General features: G+C 35.8%; 1 protein-coding gene across 23 annotated transcripts in view; it reads left to right on the top strand.

Moving 5' to 3' along the window:
* The window catches only part of sorbs3 (sorbin and SH3 domain containing 3), an 81,894-nt gene that overhangs the window by 24,969 nt on the left and 33,284 nt on the right, over positions 1-23,641 (top strand). For 10 of the 23 annotated variants that reach the window (XM_087263281.1, XM_087263276.1, XM_087263271.1 and 7 more), the window contains 4 exon segments: positions 12,452-12,514; positions 17,095-17,286; positions 19,139-19,211; positions 20,938-21,074. In XM_087263281.1, the coding sequence (XP_087119407.1) occupies positions 12,503-12,514; positions 17,095-17,286; positions 19,139-19,211; positions 20,938-21,074 (414 nt within the window). In that variant the 5' untranslated portion in view covers positions 12,452-12,502. 23 annotated transcript variants of the gene reach the window in all.

Raw genomic sequence — 23,641 nt, 5'->3', positions numbered from 1 at the left:
TCTGGGTGCTCTGGTTTCCCCTACAGTCCAAATACATGTGGTAAAAGTGGGTTACCTGAATTGGCTGCATGGTATGGGTGTGTGTATACAAGAGAGTGTATTGGTGTTTCCCTCTACTGGAATGCAGCTAGAAGGACATCCACTGCATAAAACATATGCCAAAGTAGTTGTAAAATAAATGAATCAATAAATGTTTTGGGGAGTATGAGAAAAAGTGACTTAACGTTTTGTTTCTGATGTTATCAAATCAATGGCAATATACTTTTTAAAACCATATGAAATTTTTCATCTACTTTCAATTAGTTTTTCTCAGTTGCTTGGTACATTTCTCAAAATCATTCTTAAAATTTTCAAAACAGTTAATCGATTTTTAAAAACAACTTGTACAAATAGCAAAACACCATGGATTACATTATGGTCTCTACTCAAAATCCTTAGTTCATTTCTACAAAAATAAATATCTGTGACAATGAACAGGTCAGTGCCATCAGAATGACAACTCCTTGTATCGTTGTTTACTTATAAGATGGTCAAATAGTCATGTTTTAAATATAAAACATGAGCCAGAGTTGGGTAAATAGACCCATTATTAAGTATGCAGATGACATTCATTGTCAGCAAACTTTATGATAATGAAACAGGTTATTGTCCATTACTAACTGATTTTGTCAGATGGTGTGAGGAGTCATATCTTCAGCTAAATGCATTAAAGACAAAATATATGATCATTGATTTAAGGAAGGCTGCTCACACACAGATGAACGCTTTCATTAAAAATCATATTGTTGAAAGTGTGCTTCAAATACAAATACCTTGGCACAATTATTGACTTTAAACTATCCTTTCATGAGAATTGTGAAGCAGTTTGTAAAAAGGGGCACCAGCGACTATTCTATTTGAGAAAGTTAAATCATTTTCATATTGATAAACCAGCCTGATCCCACGAGGAATTGTAAGAATTTTACGTTTTGTCAGTTTAGTGGCTAAATCATACGAATTCAGTTGTACGAAAATGTATGATTTTAAAAAGGAGGCGTGAACCACAACCCCACCCCTGACCCCAACTGTCATTGGGTGATGAGCAAATTGTACTAAATTGTATGAATTAGATCGTACAAATTCATACGAATTAGCCACTAAATCAAAAAGTTACGACTTGCTGTGAGATTGCGTTGGATAAACACATGATGAATTTATTTTACCATGCTTTTCTTGAATCCATTTTATCTTTCACTTTGGTGTAATGGTTTGGGAATTCCCTGTTAAGAATAAAAACACACTCAATCAAATAGTTATGTGGTCTATAGCTGACTGGGGTGTCACTAGCCAGAGGCCAGAGGCTAAGAGACTGTGTACACCAGGCAGCTAAAGAGAATTTCAAATTAAATTTTAAGTGACACCGCTCATCCCCTACTCAGGGGTTTCAGCTTCTTTCTTCTGGTTGCAGGTTTCTAGTATCAAGCTGTAAAACTAAACAATACAAAAATTGTTTCATAACAGAAGCCATTAGACATTTAATAAATAAGGCATAGACTAAAGCAGTGGTGTATATATATATATATATATATATATATATATATATATATATATATATATATATATATATATATATATATATATATATATATACAGTTGAAGTGATTATTTATTTATTCTTAATAAGGGTTTCTATGTTTATGTTTTATGACTTTATGTTCATTTGTTGTTGTTACTATGTGAGATTTTTTGTGTGGCACTGTTATGAAATTAGGACTCTTACTGCAAACCAAATCTACCCTCAAGTATAAATAAAGTAACCTAACCTAACCTAAAAATGTATTTTAAAGAGATGATTTGATGTGTGATACCATTTTTATTCAGTTGTTGGTTACATCTTAGTGCAGTGTTTTTACTGGAGGACCATAAGAGCTGCACAATTTCCATGTCTCCCTAACCAAACACACCTGATTTAGATCAGCAGCTCATTAGCAGACTGAAAGATCTGTAATGGGTGTGACAGACAAAGGAGACATCCAAAACATTCAGTGTGTTGGTGGCCCTCGAGAAATGTGGTTGAGAAACACTGCCTTAGTGTTTGTGGGAGTTTGATTGCAATAGACTGGACAAGATTTACATTAAAGTTGTTACTGTTTGTACAGTAATTTGTTGGCACACCATGTCCTTACAATACAGGCAATACATGTCCACATTAATGCGTAACTTCTTAAAAAAACGCTGTCCAAAGTGGTTAGTTTTGCAAATTAGCAGATATTTTGACTGCAGTCTGTTTTGACAGCTCCATATTGTCTTTCTTCAAAGGACACAAAAAGTTTACTGAGAGCTATTGTTCAGCAGTGGAAGCTGAAGCATTTTGCCACAATGTTTCAAAGAGACGGAAAGTAAATAATTGCCTGGCAGACATGATGCATAAACGCATCTTATGTCTGCGTGCAGGCACAGCACATGACTGAAAATGATTTTAGTCCTTTTAGGGTGCTTTCACTCTAGCACTTTTGGTCTGTACCTAGGTTTGTTTGATGTCAAAGTATAGCAGGCCCGGATTGGCTAATCGGGAGGACCGGGAGAATTCCCGGTGGGCCGGTCCGTTTTTTGGCCGCGAGGACCGGTGTCCCTAGTTCCAGAATCTGTTGCTCTCAGCAGTCACACTTTTTAAAAATAATTTATTTATTTACTTGACCACTGCCTTCTTATTCATTGTTTTACCGCAGCTCTGCTCTTTTTATCTATTTTCTCGTAGCCTTGTGAGCAGGATCCAGTCACCATTCAACGTGTAGCTGTTGTGGTACAGTGGTTAGTGCGTTAGATTATGACGCGGCTATTCTGGGTTCGGTCCTTCTCTGAGCAACAATTTCTTTTTCATTTTTATTGTTAAGACATAATACTGTAAGGGTTGTTGAACATTTGAAGTTCTAAAAGAGCTGTTTTCTCAAAAAAAGACGTGATAGTGTAATTAGAAACTGAATTGGAAATAGCCTTATTTTAATATAGTCAGTGGTGAACTGAGGTGGACCGGTCTGAGGCTTGAAACTCCAGGACTGGAAAAGAGTCCCACTCCGGCCCTGAAGTATAGTACATTAACCTAGTGTGAACATGTCTTCTGAACTCTAGTGCACACCCATGAACCATACTCGAGTCCGCCTGAAAGAGCTACGAACTTTTGTCCTGTTCACTTCTGCTATGAATGTGATCAGACCAAAAAACTGAAGTGAACAGCCTACTGTACAACAACCTCATAACGTTCATTTGTATGTGTGTGTCTGTGTATCACCTACCTTGGTGACAAGCGGCACTGATCCAGTGCAAACAGTGGTCGGCTTGTCGCCTCCAACAAAGACTTCTACAGACTTTGCGTGATGTTCTAAATGTTTTTAATATTTTTGCAGCAGATAGACGCAAGTGGCTCTTTGTATTTTGATTTTAGTAACAAAACCAAAAGATTCAGTCAAAGCAGAATGACCGTGATATGCGGATGTCTTCATTTTGGTGCTTTACTTTCATGGCCATCACCTAGCAACAGCTGTACACAAAACAGCAGCCTGATGATGCAAGCATACCGGGGTTATGAAGGAAAAAAGACCAGCCAAGAAGGTGGCAAGGGGGGACAGGCAATTGAACCAAATGTGAAAGCACCCTTAGAGTGGGTGGCGGAAAGAATTAAAAACAATAGTGTCGAAATGGATTGTTCAAATGTTTTCAAATATATCTAGATTAGTGTAGACATACCCACAGAAAGGAAAAGGAAAACAGCATTGCCCGTGTAAGACAATTTCCTTTGAGATGCGCCTTCGTTAAATAAAGTCATAATTAATCTGGGAACAATTTACCATTATATTGTGAAAACACAATGGTGGTAATATGAAAAATTAATACAATATGTTAAATAATTTATTGTCACAATTTTAGAATTAGTATGGATTTACTTATAAATCTGTAAAGTTGCTCATATGTAAATCATTTCTGTTTTAGATCAGAATTGTATTTACATGCTTTTAAATGAAGTTCACAATGTAGGTTTGGGAGACACCTTATCATTTAGGCATGTCAATCGTTATCACATGGGTATATATACTGTAAGCCTCAAGCCTCCTTCAAGGACAGAAGGTTCAAGCCTCCTTTGAGGGACAGTTAGCCAAAGTTTGTTTACTATCATCCATCTTGACTGAATGAGTGGCGAACGTGTGGATATGTTAATATTTTGTATCACTTTCTGTACAAACATAGACAGTTGGTAAACCACACTTCATTAAATAAAGAATATCAATACTTCTCAGTTCATTTTGTGCTCACGTTTTGCTAAACTCTGTTATCTTTGTGAACCCAGAAAGTTTATATTTATTTCCAAACTTTTGTTGCTCTTAAACTTGCCATTTAATAGCAAAACTTTGTATTACTTGAACAAAAAAAGACTGCATTCACCTGATATGCTTTAGATTTAACTTACAATTTAATATTACAATTAAACAAAAATAGAGCAATAGATACTGATTTTGCATTCACTTAAAAAAATTACATTTTCCTTTGATTCACACCCATTAATTGATATAGCACTTGTTAATGTGTATGTTTTTAAGCAGTTCCACTCATGCAAATGAACACGTCCCCATTGTCTGTCCTCACATACTGAGAGATCATTGTGAAGCACACATACATGAACACACACTCAATTGTTGTTTTCTCTGTTATGCAATGGAGCTCATTCAAGACTGGTGAGTCATCTGGGCCAAGAGAATGAGAAAACAGACTGAGAGAAAGAGAATAACCCAACATATAATCCCCTGTGTGAATAGCCCAGTGTTCAGAGCAGTGGATACAGCGTTTAGGAAACTGACGGCAGTCATTATGATCTCCAGTTTATAGTTAATCATCTCGAGTGGAAAACACATCTAGGAGCACTCAGTTCTTGGTTTCTCTCTCAGAGTGGGAAATGTTGATGTCAAATGGAAAGCTGAAGTCATATGAAACATTTAATGTGCACAGCTCACTGGTTGTCATGTGACAAAAACACATACAACAAAGATGTAGAGCAATTGGAAAAGTCCTTATTTTAAATAATTTAGTTTGTTTACATCTTTTGGTTTACATATATTTCTATTGATATATATATTTTTATTAAAGGTGCTGTTTGTAAGTTTTTGACTCTTCTAAAGCATAAAAATATAATATGTATGTTGATATTTAAGAAACATGCTAAGGGAAAACTTGCTTGTCTGAACATCAATGCTAAAGTCAGATATTCTGCTGTGAAAATGTGCTTTCCGTGCTGGAATGTCTGTCTTTGTTTTGGCTCCTGTAACCTGCCCAATGCCAATTTAGCCAATTATATTTGAGGACCTTGGGTGACCTTGCATGGTGGAAAACAGCACTTTTCATTTAGTATCTCAAAGCATGTGTCCATGACTGAAATGTGACCTCTGGTGGACAGTAGCAGACTTTCAATTCAATTCAATTCAATTCAGCTTTATTTGTATAGCGCTTTTACAATGTAGATTGTGTCAAAGCAGCTTCACATAAATGGTCATAGTAACTGGAACAGTGTGGTTCAGTAACTGGAACAGTGTGGTTCAGGTTTTAGTGTTTAAGTTCAGGTCAGTTCAGTTTAGCTCAGTTCAGTGTGATTTAATCATTACTGAGAGTTCAAACACTGAAGAGCAAATTCATCGATGCGTAGCTCTACCAATCCTGAACCATGCGAGGCAGTGGCGACAGCGGAGAGGGAAAAAAAACTTCACCTGATGGGAGTGAAGAAAAAAACCTTGAGGGAACCAGATTCAGTTGGGCACGACCATTTTAATTTCTTCGCTGGCCAAAAGTCTTGTGCAGAACTTCATTCGCTGTGGTTTATGCTGGAAGATGGCCTCAATGAAGACTCGTCTGTCCCTGGAGCGTCGCTGGAATCAGACTCATGTTCTCCACTCCCCACGACCATCAGCGCAGCAGCAGCTCAGGATATGGCCTGGTCCCGGATATGGAATCCTTGGGATCATCACGTCGCTGGTCTTGGATCCAATCAGTGACTTCGCCTAATCTGAGGACCTCGGGATGAGTATCCCCAGGTGAAAATAGAGAATAAAGAGAATAATTAGCGTAGCTGCTGTTCATAGTGTATATAAGCAAGATGCAGAAGCCAGTGTGGAACCCGCTAGGTGATGCATTGAGTGTATGCTTTACTAAACAGATAGGTCTTTAATCTAGTTTTGAACTGGGAGAGTGTGTCTGAGCCTCGGACGTTTTCAGGAAGGCTATTCCAGAGTGTAGGAGCCATGAAAGAGAAGGCTCGACCTCCTTTACTTGATTTTGCTATTCTAGGTACTACCAGAAGCCCTGAATTTTGAGATCTTAAGGAGCGAGTTGGTTCGTAGCGAGACAGAAGGTTGGTTAGATAAACAGGAGCTAGTTTATTTAGAGCTTTATAGGTGAGAAGTAATATTTTAAATTCAATACGAAACTTAACAGGCAGCCAGTGTAAGGAGGATAAAATTGGGCTGATATGATCATATTTTCTAGACCTGGTCAGAACTCTGGCTGCTGCATTTTGTACTAATTGAAGTTTGTTAATAGAGGATGCTGGGCAGCCAGCAAATAGAGCATTAAAGTAATCCAGTCTCGAAGTCATAAAAGCATGGACTAGCTTTTCTGCATCTGAGATGGATAGCATATTTCGTAATTTAGCGATATTTCTCAGATGAAAGAAGGCAGTTTTTGTGACATGGGATATATGGTTTTTAAAAGTTAGATTGCTGTCTAATATGACACCCAAATCTTTTATAGTAGAGCTAAAGCTAACTTTGTATCCCTCTAATTGTAAATTGAGTTGCGAGATCAGCTGTGTGCAAGATTTAGGCCCAATAAGTAATAATTCTGTTTTGTCTGAGTTTAAGAGAAGAAAATTGTTGGTCATCCAGTCTTTGATGTCTTTGATACACTCAGTTAGTTTAGAAAGTTCAGACGTCTCGTCAGGTTTAGTTGAAATATATAATTGAGTATCATCTGCATAGCAGTGAAAGCTGATCCCATGTCTTCTAATAATGTCTCCCAGAGGGAGCATGTAAATTGTAAACAGTAAAGGGCCTAAAACTATCCTTGAGGCACCCCATACTTTACTGGGCTGACTTGTGAAGGCTGTCCATTAAGATTCACAAACTGGTAGCGGTCAGTTAAGTATGACTTAAACCATTGTAGAGCCTGTCCCTGGACACCTGTAGACTTTAAGCGATTTATGAGGATATTGTGGTCAATGGTATCAAATGCCGCACTAAGATCGAGTAAAACTAATAGCGAGACGCACCCTCGGTCAGCAGCTAAGAGTAAATCGTTGGTTATTTTCACTAAGGCGGTTTCTGTACTGTGGTGAGCCCTGAAACCTGACTGAAACACTTCAAAAATATTGTTCGTCTGCAGAAAAGAGCATAATTGAGTGGAAACAACTTTTTCTAGTATTTTAGACATAAATGGAAGATTTGAAATAGGCCTATAGTTAGCTAAGTTGTTGGTGTCTAGTTGCGGTTTCTTAATAATAGGCTTAATAACAGCTAGCTTGTAAGAGTTTGGAACATGGCCTATAGATAAAGAAGAGTTGATAATGTTAAGAAGAGGTTCTCCTATAGCAGGTAGCAGCTCTTTCAGTAATTTTGTTGGAATTGAGTCCAGCATACACGTAGCTGGTTTAGAGCTATTTATAATTTTTACTAACTCTTCATGTTCTATGATTTTGAAGCAGTGTAGGTTATTATTATGATTTAATGAAATATTTACAGGATTTGGAGTATAAGCCGGTGCAGAAAGTTTGGCATCTCCTATTTTCTGTCTAAAGCCTTCTATTTTATTACTGAAAAAATTCATGAAGTCATCACTACTAATTTGCGGTGGAGTAGTTTGTTCCAAGGATGACCGATTATTTGCTAATTTAGAGATGGTGTTAAATAAAAATCTAGGATTGTTATGATTATTTTCTATCAGTTTGCGCAGGTGCTCGGTCCTGGCAGATTTTAGAGCCCTCCTATAGCTGGACATACTGTCTTTGTACGCAATTCTAAAGACCTCTAAATTAGTTTTTTTCCATTTACGTTCCAGGGCGCGGGTTGCTGTTTTGAGCGCACGAGTATGACTATTATACCATGGTACAGTTTTAATCTCTCTAGCCTTTTTTAATTTGATGGGTGCCACAGTATTTAGTGTGCTAGTAAAGATGGCATCCATACTGCTGGTTACTACATCAAGATCATTTGAGTTTGCGGGTGCATTACGAAATAGAGAAAGATCAGGTAAGTTATTTATAAATTCATCTTTAGTTGACGGAACAATAGTTCTACTAGGGCGGAGTATTGGAGCGGGTTTGCTGATTTCAGGTAAACACAGCTTATATAGTAAGAGGTAGTGGTCTGTAATATCATCACTTTGTGGTATAATGTCTACGTCAATAACCTCGATTCCATAAGACAGAATTAGATCTAATGTATGCTTTAAGCGATGGGTTGGACCCACAACGTTTTGCTTTATCCCAAGTGAGTGTATTAAATCCATAAGCGCGAGCCCTAATGTATCATTAGCGTCATCTATGTGGATGTTAAAGTCACCTACAATTAGCATTTTATCAGTTTTGACTAGTAAGTCAGAAATAAAATCAGAAAATTCTTTTAGAAATTTGACATAGAGTCCTGGGGGTCTATATATGGTGATTAAAGCGAGAGATAACATAGGTTTTTGTATAGTATCTGGAAGCTGAACATTAAGCGATAATACTTCAAAGGAGCTAAACATAAGTCCGTTTCTCTGTTTAATATTAAGGAAATCACTAAAGATTGATGCAACTCCACCACCACGACCAGTTTGACGAGCCTCATGTTTATATAAGAATCCTGGTGGAGTTGCTTCATTTAAGCTAATATAGTCATTTTGTTTCAGCCAGGTTTCAGTGAGACAGAGTGCATTAAGATTGTTTTCTGTTATTATTTCATTTATGATAAGTGCTTTAGGTGCAAGTGACCTGATGTTTAGGAGACCAAGTTTTACGAAATTTGTATTTTCACTTTCTACTGGACTTCAAAATAAGATGCAGATTTGTTGATCCACATTAGGTGGTTATTAATTAGCAAATATTATAAGTATCATGAATGTGAACATTAGTTTGGCAGGTCACATTGTAACCAAGTGTCCTAACAACACGCTACGTGACGAGATTTGCAGTGATAAGCAGTTTGTCTGTTTGCACCAAACGAAACAGAACAGACACTTAAGTACAGCCATTCAGAAGCACAGAATAGTGCACTCACTGCACTCCAATGAAATTGTGAGGTTTATAATCTAATTAATACATAATAAACACCTTTAACATTATTAAATGGACCTGCTGTGTCACTTATATGTGTTGGCTTGCACTGAGTCCCAGTTCTAAAGTTCAATTTCAAATAATTTTTTTTTCTTTTCAAGATCTCAGAAGAACAATCTGCTGCTGCTTTCAGTAGTATGGCAATAAATGTCACATTCAAACTCACATTATTAGCATTTAACTCTGAATAAAGCACATGAGGGGTACCTGAGGTAATCATTGTCTGTTTTTCCATGTTGTCCAGCTACAAGAAATAGAAGCTGTTTCTAATATGTAAATTTTAGGTGTTGGTTAGTATAAAAGCTCATTTTAATATGGAACATAATCCTTTTATTGCATGCTGTTGCTTTTTTTTAGAACACAACTTAAATCAGCCTTAAATCAGCCTTTTTTTTTTTTTGTTTAGTTTTTTGCGCAATCAATTATTATCAGACAAAAATGGCAAAAACTTAAAGATACAGTTAAATTATTTAATTTCAATACTGTGTGAATATGCCATACCATGACCACGTCACAAAATATCTCTGTCTAAGACAATGAAATGAATGTGAGCCAGTAAAACTGTGAAATAAAGCTGTTATTATTACTTTTTTATGATCAACAAAAGTACTTTGTACATTTCACAGAATAATAAATTCACCAAAAGCAACTGAATTTGCAATTGAACATAATTCAGGCAAGACATACTTAAATGGTTACACTGAATACATGGTTTAGTGGACTTAATATATACAAATTTTAAAACTGTAAAAATGTGTGCTGTGACACCTTGAATAAGAATTTCCGGTACTATAAAAGTTGACGTATTTGATGTTTACCTTTATTGTCACCATGGTTGCCAGATATATTCAAACCATTGCAAGAAAAATAGTATTGGCCTCTTATTATTACTTCACACAGTATGGACCAGTGTTTTCAATTTGCTAGTTACTGCTTCGTTTTTTTTTAACTGACTGAAAAAAAAGCATGTCTATATTTGATATTTATAAGTAATGGAAAAAAATTTAATTGGAAATTTGGAAAGTAAGCTTTTAGTTGATTGTGTGAGCATGTAGATTAGAACAGGGGTATCCAAACTAGCTCCAGGAGTGCCGGTGTCCCGCATAGTTTAGCTCTAACTTCCTTCAACACACTAGTCTGTATGTTTTAATACACCTTGAAAGAGCTTGATTAGCTGGTTTGGGTATGTTTAATTGGTGTTGGAACTAAAATATGCAGGACCCTGGCCCTCCAGGACCAAGTTTTAGCACCCCTGGATTATTAGATATAGGCAAACAGGAATGGGCTGACACCAGGCAAAGTGTAAACACATTGCAGTGATGACAGTAAATATGCTAATCATCACATGATGAAATCTAATTAAAGATTTATTTACTACTTTATGTAAAGAGCTATAGACAGCACAGTGACTCAGTGGTTATTACCGTCAGTGGTTCGAGTCACAGCTAGACCAGGTGACATTTCAGTGTGAAGTCTGTGTATTCTCCGCCTGTTTGCGTGGGTCCTCCAGGTGTCCTCCAGGTGCTCTGGTTTCCCCCATAATCTAAAGACAAGAGCTATAGGACAACTTGATTGACCACAGTGGCCGTTGTGAATAAGTGTAAATGTGAGAGTGTATGGGTGTTTCCCAGTACTGCTCATTCTGCTGTGACAACCCCTAAAAAATAAGGGACTAAGCTGAAGGAAAATGAATCTAAACAGCTACAGATGAGGCCACTGAGAATTAACGAGTGAATGAACGTGACCACATGCAATGCTGCAGTGTCCGTGCTACCACACTGGATGGTGTAACACAAAAAAAGACATGACCAGCAGGGGGCAGTTATGTAACATAGTGATCATAGTGAACTGATATAGTAGCGCACAAATGGAGAAGCGCAAAGGGTAAAAAAATTTTAAATAATGTAAATATGCTATTCATGATTGTCTCATAGTATATAGTATCATCTCACAAGTTTTTCTTTATGATGGTTTGAAACTACATTTCAAAATGTTGTGGATCAACTGCTAGGAGTTTGAATGTTATGTCATTAAGCATAAAAAAATATGCTTAATGGGATAATACATTGCAAATGCCTCAATATGTACCAGATATGATATCCAGATGTACCAGATATAATATATGATTAAAAAAAAAGAATTTCACCGTCAGCAAACTACTCTTGCAACTTTATTTTTCCTAATTTTATTTTAATTCAGTTTTTTGCTTTTTCAAAATTTTATTGTGAATGCAACATAATGTTACGCAAGTGCGTATTAGGTTGTTTCTGTGCTACTGTGTGGGTGTGTCTCTCTTTTTCCCTCTCTCGTCCTGTCCCGTTCCTGTTTCTAGGTTACCCCGCCCTAATTGGACGTGCTGCGTGCGTGCGCTGTGGTTGGTGCTGGGAGAAGTCAGCATCTTTTGAAAAGGAACCGACGGAGTCAGATCGCTGGGGGGAGAGACGGAGAGTTTTCTAAGAGTGTGGCGTTCGTGTGAAACATATCATAGTGCTACTGGTTGTTTATGAATTGTGAACATTAAGGTGTTCTCTCCCTTTTTCCTCTCCCCTCCAATTTTTGTGATTGTCAAAATACCGTTTGATAAAGCTGTGAGCTGAGCGCCGTAGGGGCTGAGCGCCATTTACTTTGACACTGATTTTCTCCTGTTTTTTCGTTTAGTTAAGGAGTAAGGGTAGTGTTTGTAATTTATTTTCTTCATTTATTTTTGATTCAGTAGGTAAGTTATCTTCGGGGTGGAGTTAGTAAATGTTTTGTTTGTTATTTTGGCCTTGCTCAGCCCTGAAGCTTTTTGTTTGCGCTCATTTATTTTGTTTATTGTAAATACAAACCTTTTCCACCTTCTCACAATAAAAGAACCTTAAAGGTCATTTAAAAATCAAACCTGCTACTGTTTATTTATTCTCTCTATAATTTTTATGTTCGACTTCAGCCCTAGACATTTTTGAGGTCGTAACAATAATGACGTTTATGGTATTAAAATTATTTATCAATCTATCATTTGAAAAATGTACAAATTACAGCACATATAGTGCAGCACATATTTAAAATAAAGTCTGCATGATGGATGTGCTGTAAAAGAATATCAATATTTAAATGAGTTATGACATGCTGCTGTATTTCTTTCAGGCAATACATCTGAGAGCTGAGGAATTACTGACTAGGATCCCTGCAGATGACATGCAGTCTGAGGTGGGCTAAATCTTTGGATGATCTGTCGCATTTGAATTTCTTGCTCTCTTCACTTTTTTAACTGCTTGCACATATACCTATGATCCCTGGCAACTCCTGGGTCATTCAGCATCACCTCGAGAGAAGCCCTGGAAACAACGAAAAAAAGAAACCTTACAAACAACCCCTTACTCAATGACAGGAGGAGAGAAAGAGGGAGCTATTTATGGACTCACTTGGATTTCCATGAAAAAGCCACAGTCCCTGCTAACAAAGACATCGCCATGATTTAACAAGATACAGTTTCACCCTCTGTGAGAACACATGGATCTTCCCATGACCCCTAAAGTTCAAACTTAGAGAGGGAGCATAATTCAGGTCCCAGAGATAACAGAGCATGAGGGATGGTGGGGTTTAAGTCCAAAGGGAGAGGAAAGAAGGTCAGGCAGAAGTTTGGCAATGCAAAATTGAATGCTTACTTAAGATATTGTCAACACTCACACATGTCATGGCTGGTTCTAGTGACCTCTTCATGACCCTGATGGCCAAGAGTCACACCTTAGGGAGTTTGAATGAAGAACATAACTACTGTAAATGAAAAAGAGTCCATAATGAGGTAGTAATGTATTACTCCATTTTGAGTTTAATCTGGCCATAAAAGTTAGGCCCGATAGGGCCCAAACCCGACAGAATTCGGCCTGAGCCTGCCAAGTATATTTTAAATCACAGCTTTTTAAAAGCTGAAACTCGTTTACAGCCTGACATTATTCAAATGTAAACATGCTCACAGCTCTTTTGCCTTGTTTCAATGAGTCATTTATAAGTGTTTTAACATCATTTATTCATAACAAATGTATAAGCCACTTGGAAGTTGGAACAAAGAAATAAAATCCTTTGTAACATCGTAACATCTCAGCACTCTAGGCCTAGGTATATACACTTAGCCTTTAAATTGGCCAACACACCAATAAAAATAAGTCTTTCCAAATAAATAAATTAAAATGAATTATAAATTATGACAAGTATTTGGCAAAAAAAAAAAATTAAGATTTGAAATTAAGACTCTGCAGGATTTGTTTCACCACTTCTCTTAACGATCTGGCCTTAAGGTGACGGTGAAGCTAAATATTAAAAGAATAATGCCAACATTAGCCTACTCTGACTACATTACCTGTTTTTGATTTTATTAATATTTAGTTATAATTATAGTTAAAAAATCCTTTAACCTACTCATGAAGATTAGGCTATGTGTTTTTGTGGAGGAACATTATTATATGCTGCTCGCCAAAATGCATACAGTAGTACTACTGATCTTGCTTGTTTTGGGTAGGATTGTTTGTTAATCTTCCACCAGCCTAGAACATCCATTTCATTTTCCATGACAGCAGTTTCAGTGTAGCGAGTGACCTCGCTTACTGTACATTTTTCCATTCCGCAAAATTCGCTCTTTTTGACTTCTCCATCATCATTTGTTGCACTTTTGCAGGATGGGTTTTAATGTTGTTACAAATAATTTTATTACTTTCTTGCACTTATCGATTTGCATCACATGATTGTTTATTTACCGCACAAGCCGGAGCACAAGCTCAAGCCCGGCCTGAGTATTGACACCAACTAAAATGATAGAAATTAAGCCCGAACGATCTTCAGCTCTAGTTGAAAATATCCTAAATATAACTGTATTGCTCCTATAATGTGTGGTATGCCTCGATGTGACAAAGACACCACTCTACCGACAGATTTCTGACAGTTTATTATGTTTATAAAGTTTATTAATTATACAGTCCCTCTTAACACAACTTACACTGCAAGAAAATGAATGAGATAATCTTTAGAACAACCAAAACAATCAAGATCTAGGATTGTCATAATGGGAGGAACTTAAATCTGGGAGAAACTTAAATCTTAAAAATGGGAGGAACTTAAATCTTAAATGCACAATGATGTACAATTTCCTTGATCTAAGCACACAAAACACAATTTTGTTCAAATGATATCTTTTAGACATTTCTTCTGGACAATTAGATGTTGAAATGACATCCCATGAACGTTTATATGATGTCCTTTTTAAACTTAGCCTTAAATCAACGAAAACATTAAATCTCTCAAAATCTCAGCTGAGGATTATGATAAAACAACTAAAGCGTTTCATTCTTAATTAATGTGATGGGGGACATTTGAATCGGCAGTAATAAAGTCAAGCAGGTTTGTAAGTGAAGCCGCTAATGCTGTCGACTTGTTTATTGATCCTTTGCTGAGATTTTAAGAGATTTAATGCTTAGCTGATTTCATCTAAGGCTGTGTCTAAGCCAAAAAAGGATACCATAAAACTTTCATTCTGCACCCTTAGGGGATGTAATTTCAATGTCTAATTGTCTAAAGCAGGGGTGTCCAACTCAAGTCAACCCTCATCAAACACACATCCAATCAAGCTCCTAAAATTTATGCTATGAAACCTCCTGGCAGGTGTGTTGAAGCAAGTTGGAGCTAAACTCAGCAGGACACTAGCCCTCCAGGACCGAGTTTAGACACCCCTGGTCTAAAGGAAAAGTCTAAAAGACATTAATTGAACACAATTTTGTTTAGTGGGAGAATGAGTAACAAATTAATTTGATTGGAAGGGAAATACATATATTTTTGTGGTTGTCAATAAAAGTGCATTTTTTTAACAGGACACAGCAGAGCAAGACACTGATGTTGTATTTGAAACTGCCCCTATACCTTCATTCACCATACCCTGCATAATCCCACTTGATTGATTAAATAAAACTAGCGAGTTGATTCCATTCCAGAGTGATGTCATTTGTTTGTGCTTAGCAAGCCCAATTTTACAAGGAAATGTTACTTTTTTCAGTTTAGTGGCTAATTTGTACAAATTCATACGAGTCATAAGAAAATGTACAATTTTCAAAAGGAGGCATGACACCAAACCCTAGTCTAAACCCAATTATCATTGTGGGATTAGCAAATTATACTAATGAGAATTGTGCAAATTCATGCGAATTAGCCACTTAAAACATACAAATTGGCGTGAGATAGCGTTGCCTTTGCTGGTTGATTAATCCCGCTGACAGATTACACTTGAAACTTCCTGGTAAGACCCTGTGAATTATTTAAAAGTCAGCAAGTGTCTATTAGTGATATAACAGATGAAGTATTTTAATACAAATGTTTCTTGATTTAAATAATGTTTTATTTATAGGTATGAATTCAGTTTGGCACTATGGGTACTTTCTAGTTATTGAGATTACCAGGGTTATACACTCATTATTGTGGTGCATTCAGGGATTGACTGAGTGCTCTTCAGAATGACTCGCTATAGTTTTGAACACTGCAACATATGGCTGCTGTCTCAAACAATGCACTATTTAAGGGTATAGGGATGACTTAAGATACAGCCTTACAAAAAGATACAAAAAGATTCAGATACAGATTCAGATACAGCCTTACATAAAGTTTGTGCATTACGCTCAGCACTGCAGTTGGAGATGCTCTTGCAGATAAGTGTATTTAAAAGAGCGCTGTCATTTTCAGAGCTTCTGTGGACACGTCCCATTAGGTTTGCACATGCTAAAGTGGTTCCAGGCAGGTTTTTACTGCACTACAATTCCATTTCAACAGAATAAATTATTTCAGTTGTCTTTTAGATTGGTAACAGTAACAGCAGTACATGCGTGATAATTCACTCTGGTTCATTGAATTAATAGAATATGATGCATACTTTGCTTTTTTTTCTTTTTTTATTATTAAAACTTGTTCAGCTTTCCCCAGTTCTCACTTTCTTCTTCCCTTGAACATTGTTGAATAATAATGTACAAATGCACACACACACGAACACACACACACACTCACACACACACACACACACACACACACACACACACACACACACACACACACACACACACACACACACACACACACACACACACACACACACACACACACACACACACACACACATATATGTATATATATATATATATATATATATATATATATATATATATATATATATATATATATATATATATTAGTGCTGTAAATCGATAAAAAAATTAACTAATTAATCGCACCTCCAACATGGACATCAATGTTTTCTTTATTGGCATTGATTGTTTTGAAATTTAAATGCCATTAACAAGCCTGTGTTTTAATTTCTTTAATAAATATGGCTGTCAAACCAGGGTCTTGATGGTTTATTGTGGGTATGTTGTTTACATGAAGAAATCTGTGTTACAAGTTAAACAAAAATTCTATTAAACAATTATATTTAGAATTTTAATTCTAATAAACAATTATATTTTGAATGTAAATAGTTTTTGTCTTTAGTTTACATTAATTTTACATTTTAATAGGCAAAATTACAAGTTTCAGAATTTTAAATGCGATTAATCGCGATAAATTTTTTAAAAAAAGGTGCGATTAATTAGTAATTTTTTTTAATCGATTGACAGCACTAATATATATATATATATATATATATATATATATATATATATATATATATATATATATATATATATATATATATATATATATATATATAAAGTAATATATTTAAGTCATTAGATAACATATGTTTTGTTTTTTTCTCTCAGAAAAGAGTGGAGGTATATGATCATCTCAATGGCTCACGGATCATTTTCTCAGATGAGGCTCTACCTGGCAGTGGATCGAGACAGCACTTCATGACTCCGGATATACCCCAGGATGTAGTAGTCATCTCTCCTGGTCTTCCTACACCTCCATCAAGTCCAATACTCAACACTTCAGCCCCTTCACAGCAGAAGGCAAGAATTTAACCATAAACCAATACTCATTGCTCACACTGCACATTATTCCTTATGTGTATTGGGAATTTCTTTGATCTGATTGAAAATCTAGAACCTAAAATTTAAACCTGGAAATAAGCTGACAATTTTAACATTTAAATAAAGAATAAATTATTACCGGGCATCACGGTGGTGCAGTAGATAGCACGATCGCCTCACAGAATGAAGGTCACTGGTTTGAGTCCCAGCTGGGTTAGTTGGCATTTCTGTGTGGAGTTTGCTTGTTTTCCCGGTTTCCCCCCACAGTCCAAAGACATGCGCTATAGGTGAATTAAATGGGCTGAATTGGCCATAGTGTATGTGTGTGAATGCAAGAAACATATGCTGGATAAATTGCCGGTTCATTCCATTGTGGCAACCACTGATTAATAAAGAGACTAAGCCAAAAAGAAAATGAATGAATAAATTGTTACCACATGTAAATAAAAAAAAAACATGTTTTAGGTCACTTTATTAAATTGATAAATTTAATTTTGTAATTAAATATTTACTTTGATTTACGTTGAAGTATTTACTCTGAACCACAAGATGTTTTAAGTATTCTGGAGTGCTAATCGTGGATAATCATATTTTACACAAACATTTGGAGCTTTGAATTTATGCACAATTTAAACTTATCTAAGATAAATCAATTCTACACCAAACATTTTCGCACTATGCAGATAAAACGTTGGTTGAGTAATGCTGACTTGGGCTGGATTAGTCCAGGCACATAAATGATCTTTTTCTGCCCCCTTGTGGTTTTTCTAAGGACTTAAGTTCATGGTATGTCATTCTTTATGCAGTAGCCAGAAAAGGAAACAAGCTACATATTGTAGTTTCAACGTTATTATTCAAATTTTTCCTTTTAAATATTGTTGAGATGTCTGCAAATTCACCCACATTTTGATTTTAAACTTTGAAAAATGCAAATTAAACAGATCCATATAAGAATATTATTTAATAATAAACTTTCAAGATCTGAACTTGAAAATGTTTATTTATTCATTGAGAACCAAAAAAATTTGTTTCGAGTTTGCTTTGAAAGACACAATCAACAATTATATAAGTAAATATATAAGTAGAATTAATAAATTGATTTATTGATTCATGCAATGTTTGTAGAAAAAAAAAAACTCAAAAAGACAAATTTGTAATGACACCGTTAGCATGTAATGGAGAATAAATTGTTACTGTCACTAGATTTTACTAACAGAGCAAGCTATTTATTAAAAATAAAATTATGATACTTTTATCTTTATGTCATAGGTTATTCTTATCCCCCTGCAATTTGGCTCCAAATCTCAGTCGAAAATGGTCAGGCCTGTTGCACAAAACCAATGTGGGTTTTTGCCACAAATGGCTTTCTCATACTTTTGCTGCACCAGCAGTGTTTATTTCTGCCTTGTAAATGAAATAGAAATGAATCAAACTGATGCTCTCCTTACCCCTTAGCCATTTGCTGCAGGCATTTTACCCTGATCTTTGGATTTGTTTGATTTTGTCAATCCAAAACTTACTCAACAACTTGGAGTCTGCTCAACTATCGTGCAACATCCCTCAATTGAATATTCTGGTGTCCACCTTACTTCAGAGAAATATAAACAAAATTGGATATGTTTGATGGAAAAGTTTTTACATTTGGTCTATTTGACATGGAATAGATTGTAGCAATGCATTTACAGTATAACTACTGCAACTTTTGTGTTCAACTTTTTATAAATTAATGGCACTAAATATTTTTTTTTGTTATGTGTATTCTCCTTAACTCGCTGTTGTAACATTCTATTGTAAAACTGTATTTTTCACTTTGCATTATTGTCTTCAACAGGTCGCCGAGGTCAATGGAGGAGGATTCCCATCACATACATTTGGATCTTACTATGGACCGGCGGAGACATTTGGTAAATTTGGTACAAACAAATATACACCAATTTGTTGTTGTGATTATTTACATACTGTAAGGCAAAGAATGTGTGTGATTGCTTGTTATCTGCTAACAGCATTCAACCTCATGTATTACCAGAAGTATCAAAAGAAATTTATAACATTAATTTTGGGCTGATATGTTGGCTGATGGATTTTATTTTGGACTGATGCTGTAAGTCTCAGTGTGTGAAAGTAAATTATTTTTTTCTGATTCATTTTTACCGAGTCAGGCAAGGATCGGATCATCCACATCTTTGTGCTTTATAAAACAGATTAGCGAATTTAAATTTCATTTCATTTCAATTTTGTGGATTATTCAGTTGAACTGTGATTGTTTCACTCTTAAACAGTGAAGAACTTGATAATGGTTTTGCACTTGCAGATTTTATTGATAGATGTAATTTGTCCATTTGTAAGATTAATATATTCAAAAACTAAAAAGAGGGTTAGGAAGAATTCTACAGTCATCTTTTCGGGATAATAAAGATGAGTGAAGTGAAGTAAGCCTAGTTTACTAAAGTTTAACCTTCACTTGAAATTGGTCATCTGCTTTTAAACCATCGAAGTACACACACACACACACACACACACACACACACACACACACACACACACACACACACACACACACACACACACACACACACACACACACACACACACACACACACACACACACACACACACACACACACACATACACATATTAAGTGAGAAGTAAGAGCACACACACTGTGAGCATATACACCCGGTGCAGTGGGCTTAGGTGAGTTACAAGTCCAACTAACTTGCCACAACTGAAAAGATGTTTGAGCCTCATAAGGATTTTTTTTTTGGCTACAATTTTTATGTTTTATCTGAGGAAGCTTTGTAAATTTAATTTGGGTCAGAATAAAAAAAATTTAAAAAAATTAAAAAAAAAACATATTCCAAGACCCAGGAACAATCCAGAAAAAAACACAAGTGGTTTCATTCTGGTTGCTTGAATGACAGTCCTCTGAGGCCAGTTTTTATACAGGCATACGAACAAACGACGAAACATTGTCTTTAACCATTGGTCTAAACCAGGGGTCCTCAACGCTATTTTTGGAAATCTACCTTCCTGCAGAATTTAGTTCAACTCTAATAAAACACAACTAAACCAACTTAAAGAAGCACTAGGTGTGTTTGATCAAGGTTGCAGCTGAAATCTGCAGGAAAGTATCTCCAGGAACAGGGTTGGGCACCCAAGGTCTAAACCAAGGGTAGCCAAACTCGGTCCTGAAGGGCAGTGTCCTGCAGATTTTAGCTCCATCTTGCCTAAACACACCTTCATGAATGCTACTACACAGCCCAGTAAGAGATTGATTAGCTGGCCCAGGTGTGCCTGATTGGGGTTTGAAATAAAGTTTGTGTTGTTGGCACCGTTTTGAATGCCTTGAAGGACTTGTATAAAGTCAGGACTTTAAAGAATTGTGAGTTATTCAAAATGTGTGCACTTTCAGGGCTGGATAATAAATCAGAGTAACTGGTAGTTTATTCCACTGTGACAACCCCTGATAAAGCATGTACTAAGCCTAAGAAAAGTGAGCGAGCATGCAATGCTAGTCATCATTTTTGTCAATTCATCAGTATCTATTAATGGTTGTAATTAACATTAATTTGATAAGTTACTCTATATTCCTAGCAATGTATATTAATTGTCATCTTGTTCTCTTACAGGCGGACTGTCCAATGGTGGAATACAAAGTGGTTCCGATACACTGCCTAAGACTTCTGGCACCCGGGAGGAGCGCTTAATAAAGTTTTCTGGAATAGGTCCTGTAGATGAGACAGGCATGCCTATTGCATCTCGATCTGTGAGTGTTACTGGACCACTACAATCTTAAATGGCGCTCAATCCTCACATTTTCAGTGAATTGAAAAGAATTTAATTAGTCATACAGTTTGCTAGTTATCACAACCTTAAAACGCTTAAAACAAACAAGTCAAGGTTTTTTGTCATTCCACTACATCCCAGCAAGCATTTTTTGTTTTAAAAGATGTCTAATAGACATCTAAACAGGTGTCTTGGCTAAACAAGGCTAAAATTGGGCTGTCGATGAAAATCTAATAGACATAAGACTAGGCCAACTAGTCATCAAATAAACAGAAATGAGTAACTTCACAAAGTCTGTCTATTTGAGGACTAGTCTAGTTTTGGGCTGTTCTTAGATTTTCACTGGCAGTTTAGCTTGGTTTCAGCCAAGCTGTCTACATGGTCTCACATGACTATGTTGCTACATTAAATTCATAAACATGAACAACACTGGACATTTAAACCTATACATAACACTGAAATGTAATTTGACCAACTACTAAATATATTCTTGTTTTTTATCTTTATTTTTGTAGTGTTTTTACAATGTACATGGTGCCAGAGCAGCTTTAGATGAAGAAAAAAAAGTCACATAAATAAGCCACAATATTTCTTAAGCATTTTAGCATATCATTTTAAAGATTACATTAGCTAGAGTCACTGGTCAGGTGCACTATAGGAGTGCAATGACTAAACCAGCTGAATATGATCTGATGGAGCTCTAAGTAATTAAAGGCTGGCAAATTTTATCAAGGTTCCAGCTAAACTCTGAAACGCGGTATATCTTCAGGAACAGGGTTTGGCCCTCTGCACTAGTAGAACACTGAGAACATATGAAAGGGCATATTTCTGAATGAAAAGCATAAATTAAACCTTTTTAAAAGTATTGTTCACAAGTGTGGACACATTCATTTTTAATTTAGTTCTTGAGATGGCATGAATGGACCTTAACTCTGAGTGCTACAGTATGTCAGTGCTCTGTATAAAATGCTCTATATCCTGATTGTCATTTCTCTCCAAGAACATGCACAATTGGGTATGACTTTTACCAGTCTCTTAGGTTTGAAATGGGTCTACAATTTCCTGATTACTTGAGATAAAACTTTGATTTGGTTAAACAAGAGGATTAATAACTGGTTCTACACATAAAATTAGTAATGATGAATTTATACTTTAACAAATGGAGTCTGTTTCTGACAACAGTTTTAATTTATTGATAGAATATAACATAGAGGTTGATGTAACAGTCATGTGTCTGTTGATTCATAAGCAGCTTCATTTAACAAAGTATTCCTTATCATGCACTGGTCATGGGCAGGCAGATACTGACAAGTAGAATAGCCAGCGTGGGGTCAATATAACTTTATTTTTATTTGAAATAAAAACTAAGAGAATTTAATAAATATTCAAATAATAATAAAAATAAATAGTAAAAACAAGAAAAATCCCACCCTATCCTCTTTCAGCAGTCCGCTCATCTGAGACCTACAACACTGTACATTGAGGATATTTATAATAAGTTTCAAATATAGATGTAAATAAAAAAGACTTAATGTCAAAAACTAATTTCAGACTTCCTCAACTGATGTGGAGAGACCAGCTTGTCTGAGCGTAGCCTTTAGGAGGCGGATCTCAAGTCATTGGCATTGGTTTTCTGCAGTTTGGTTAGAGTCAATTGTTTCTCTACCAGACGAAGCTGTGCTTCTGCCCTTTCAGTCTCTTTGCAATTGTTGAAAGAGATTTCAAAAATCAGTCATTGCCATTCTTTGCATTTTTTTTTGTTGTTGTTGTTATTCTGTAATCATTGCATGCATCACTAAATAATATTCTAAAAAGAAAAATATTTTCCATTGTGATTAATATAAATATCAATTAGTGACAGAATAAAATTGATTGTTTTTGGTCAGTTTTGACAGCTGTTTGGGGGATTATTTTATGAGGCCAAACTCTTTCTACTTTGCTGTAGGCCTATACTGAAAGGCTGAATACGTTAAAGCCTATACTCCCTATAGCCTGACGGATGAACAAATAAAATTAAAACCTTATGAATAATTAATATATCTCGTAAGATACTGCATGATCCAAAAATAGTAATATTTTTAAATTTTTTTTTTAAGTTTTCATTACATTTTGGGCATGAAATCCACGCTAAATCCACCCTTCTGATGGGATCAGTTTAATCCAGGTTTTTTGGATCAAAGTCATCTAGATCCTACAAAAAAGGTCTGAAAAACCCAAACTAAAAGTTTGATCCGGATAAAAACCAAGATTGGATTACGTGATCTAATCTGATTATGTAATCCTTTTTTTCTTTTGAAAAACCCATTTTCAAGATTTGATCCAATCCCTTATCCAAAATCCTAGTGGATTACTTTTGAAAAACCGGGCTCAGGTGATAGTCAGGGCCCACTAAGAAGGTTTGAGTTAGTAAACATAGAGCATCAAACAGTCCAGCTTATACAGCAAATTCAGAATAATAATAATAAATAAAAGAGCAGAGGATCAGCAGGCAGGCAGCAAACAGGGAAAGAATAATCATGACAGTGCGTGGTCAATGTCAGATAATCG

Source organism: Danio rerio, chromosome 8 (genome assembly GCF_052040795.2).
Source record: "Danio rerio strain M-AB ecotype USA chromosome 8, GRCz13ab, whole genome shotgun sequence".
NCBI classification, from domain to species: Eukaryota; Metazoa; Chordata; class Actinopteri; order Cypriniformes; family Danionidae; genus Danio; species Danio rerio.
The sequence above is the reverse complement of the archived record's forward strand: the minus strand, read 5'-3'. Positions and strand labels throughout refer to the sequence as shown.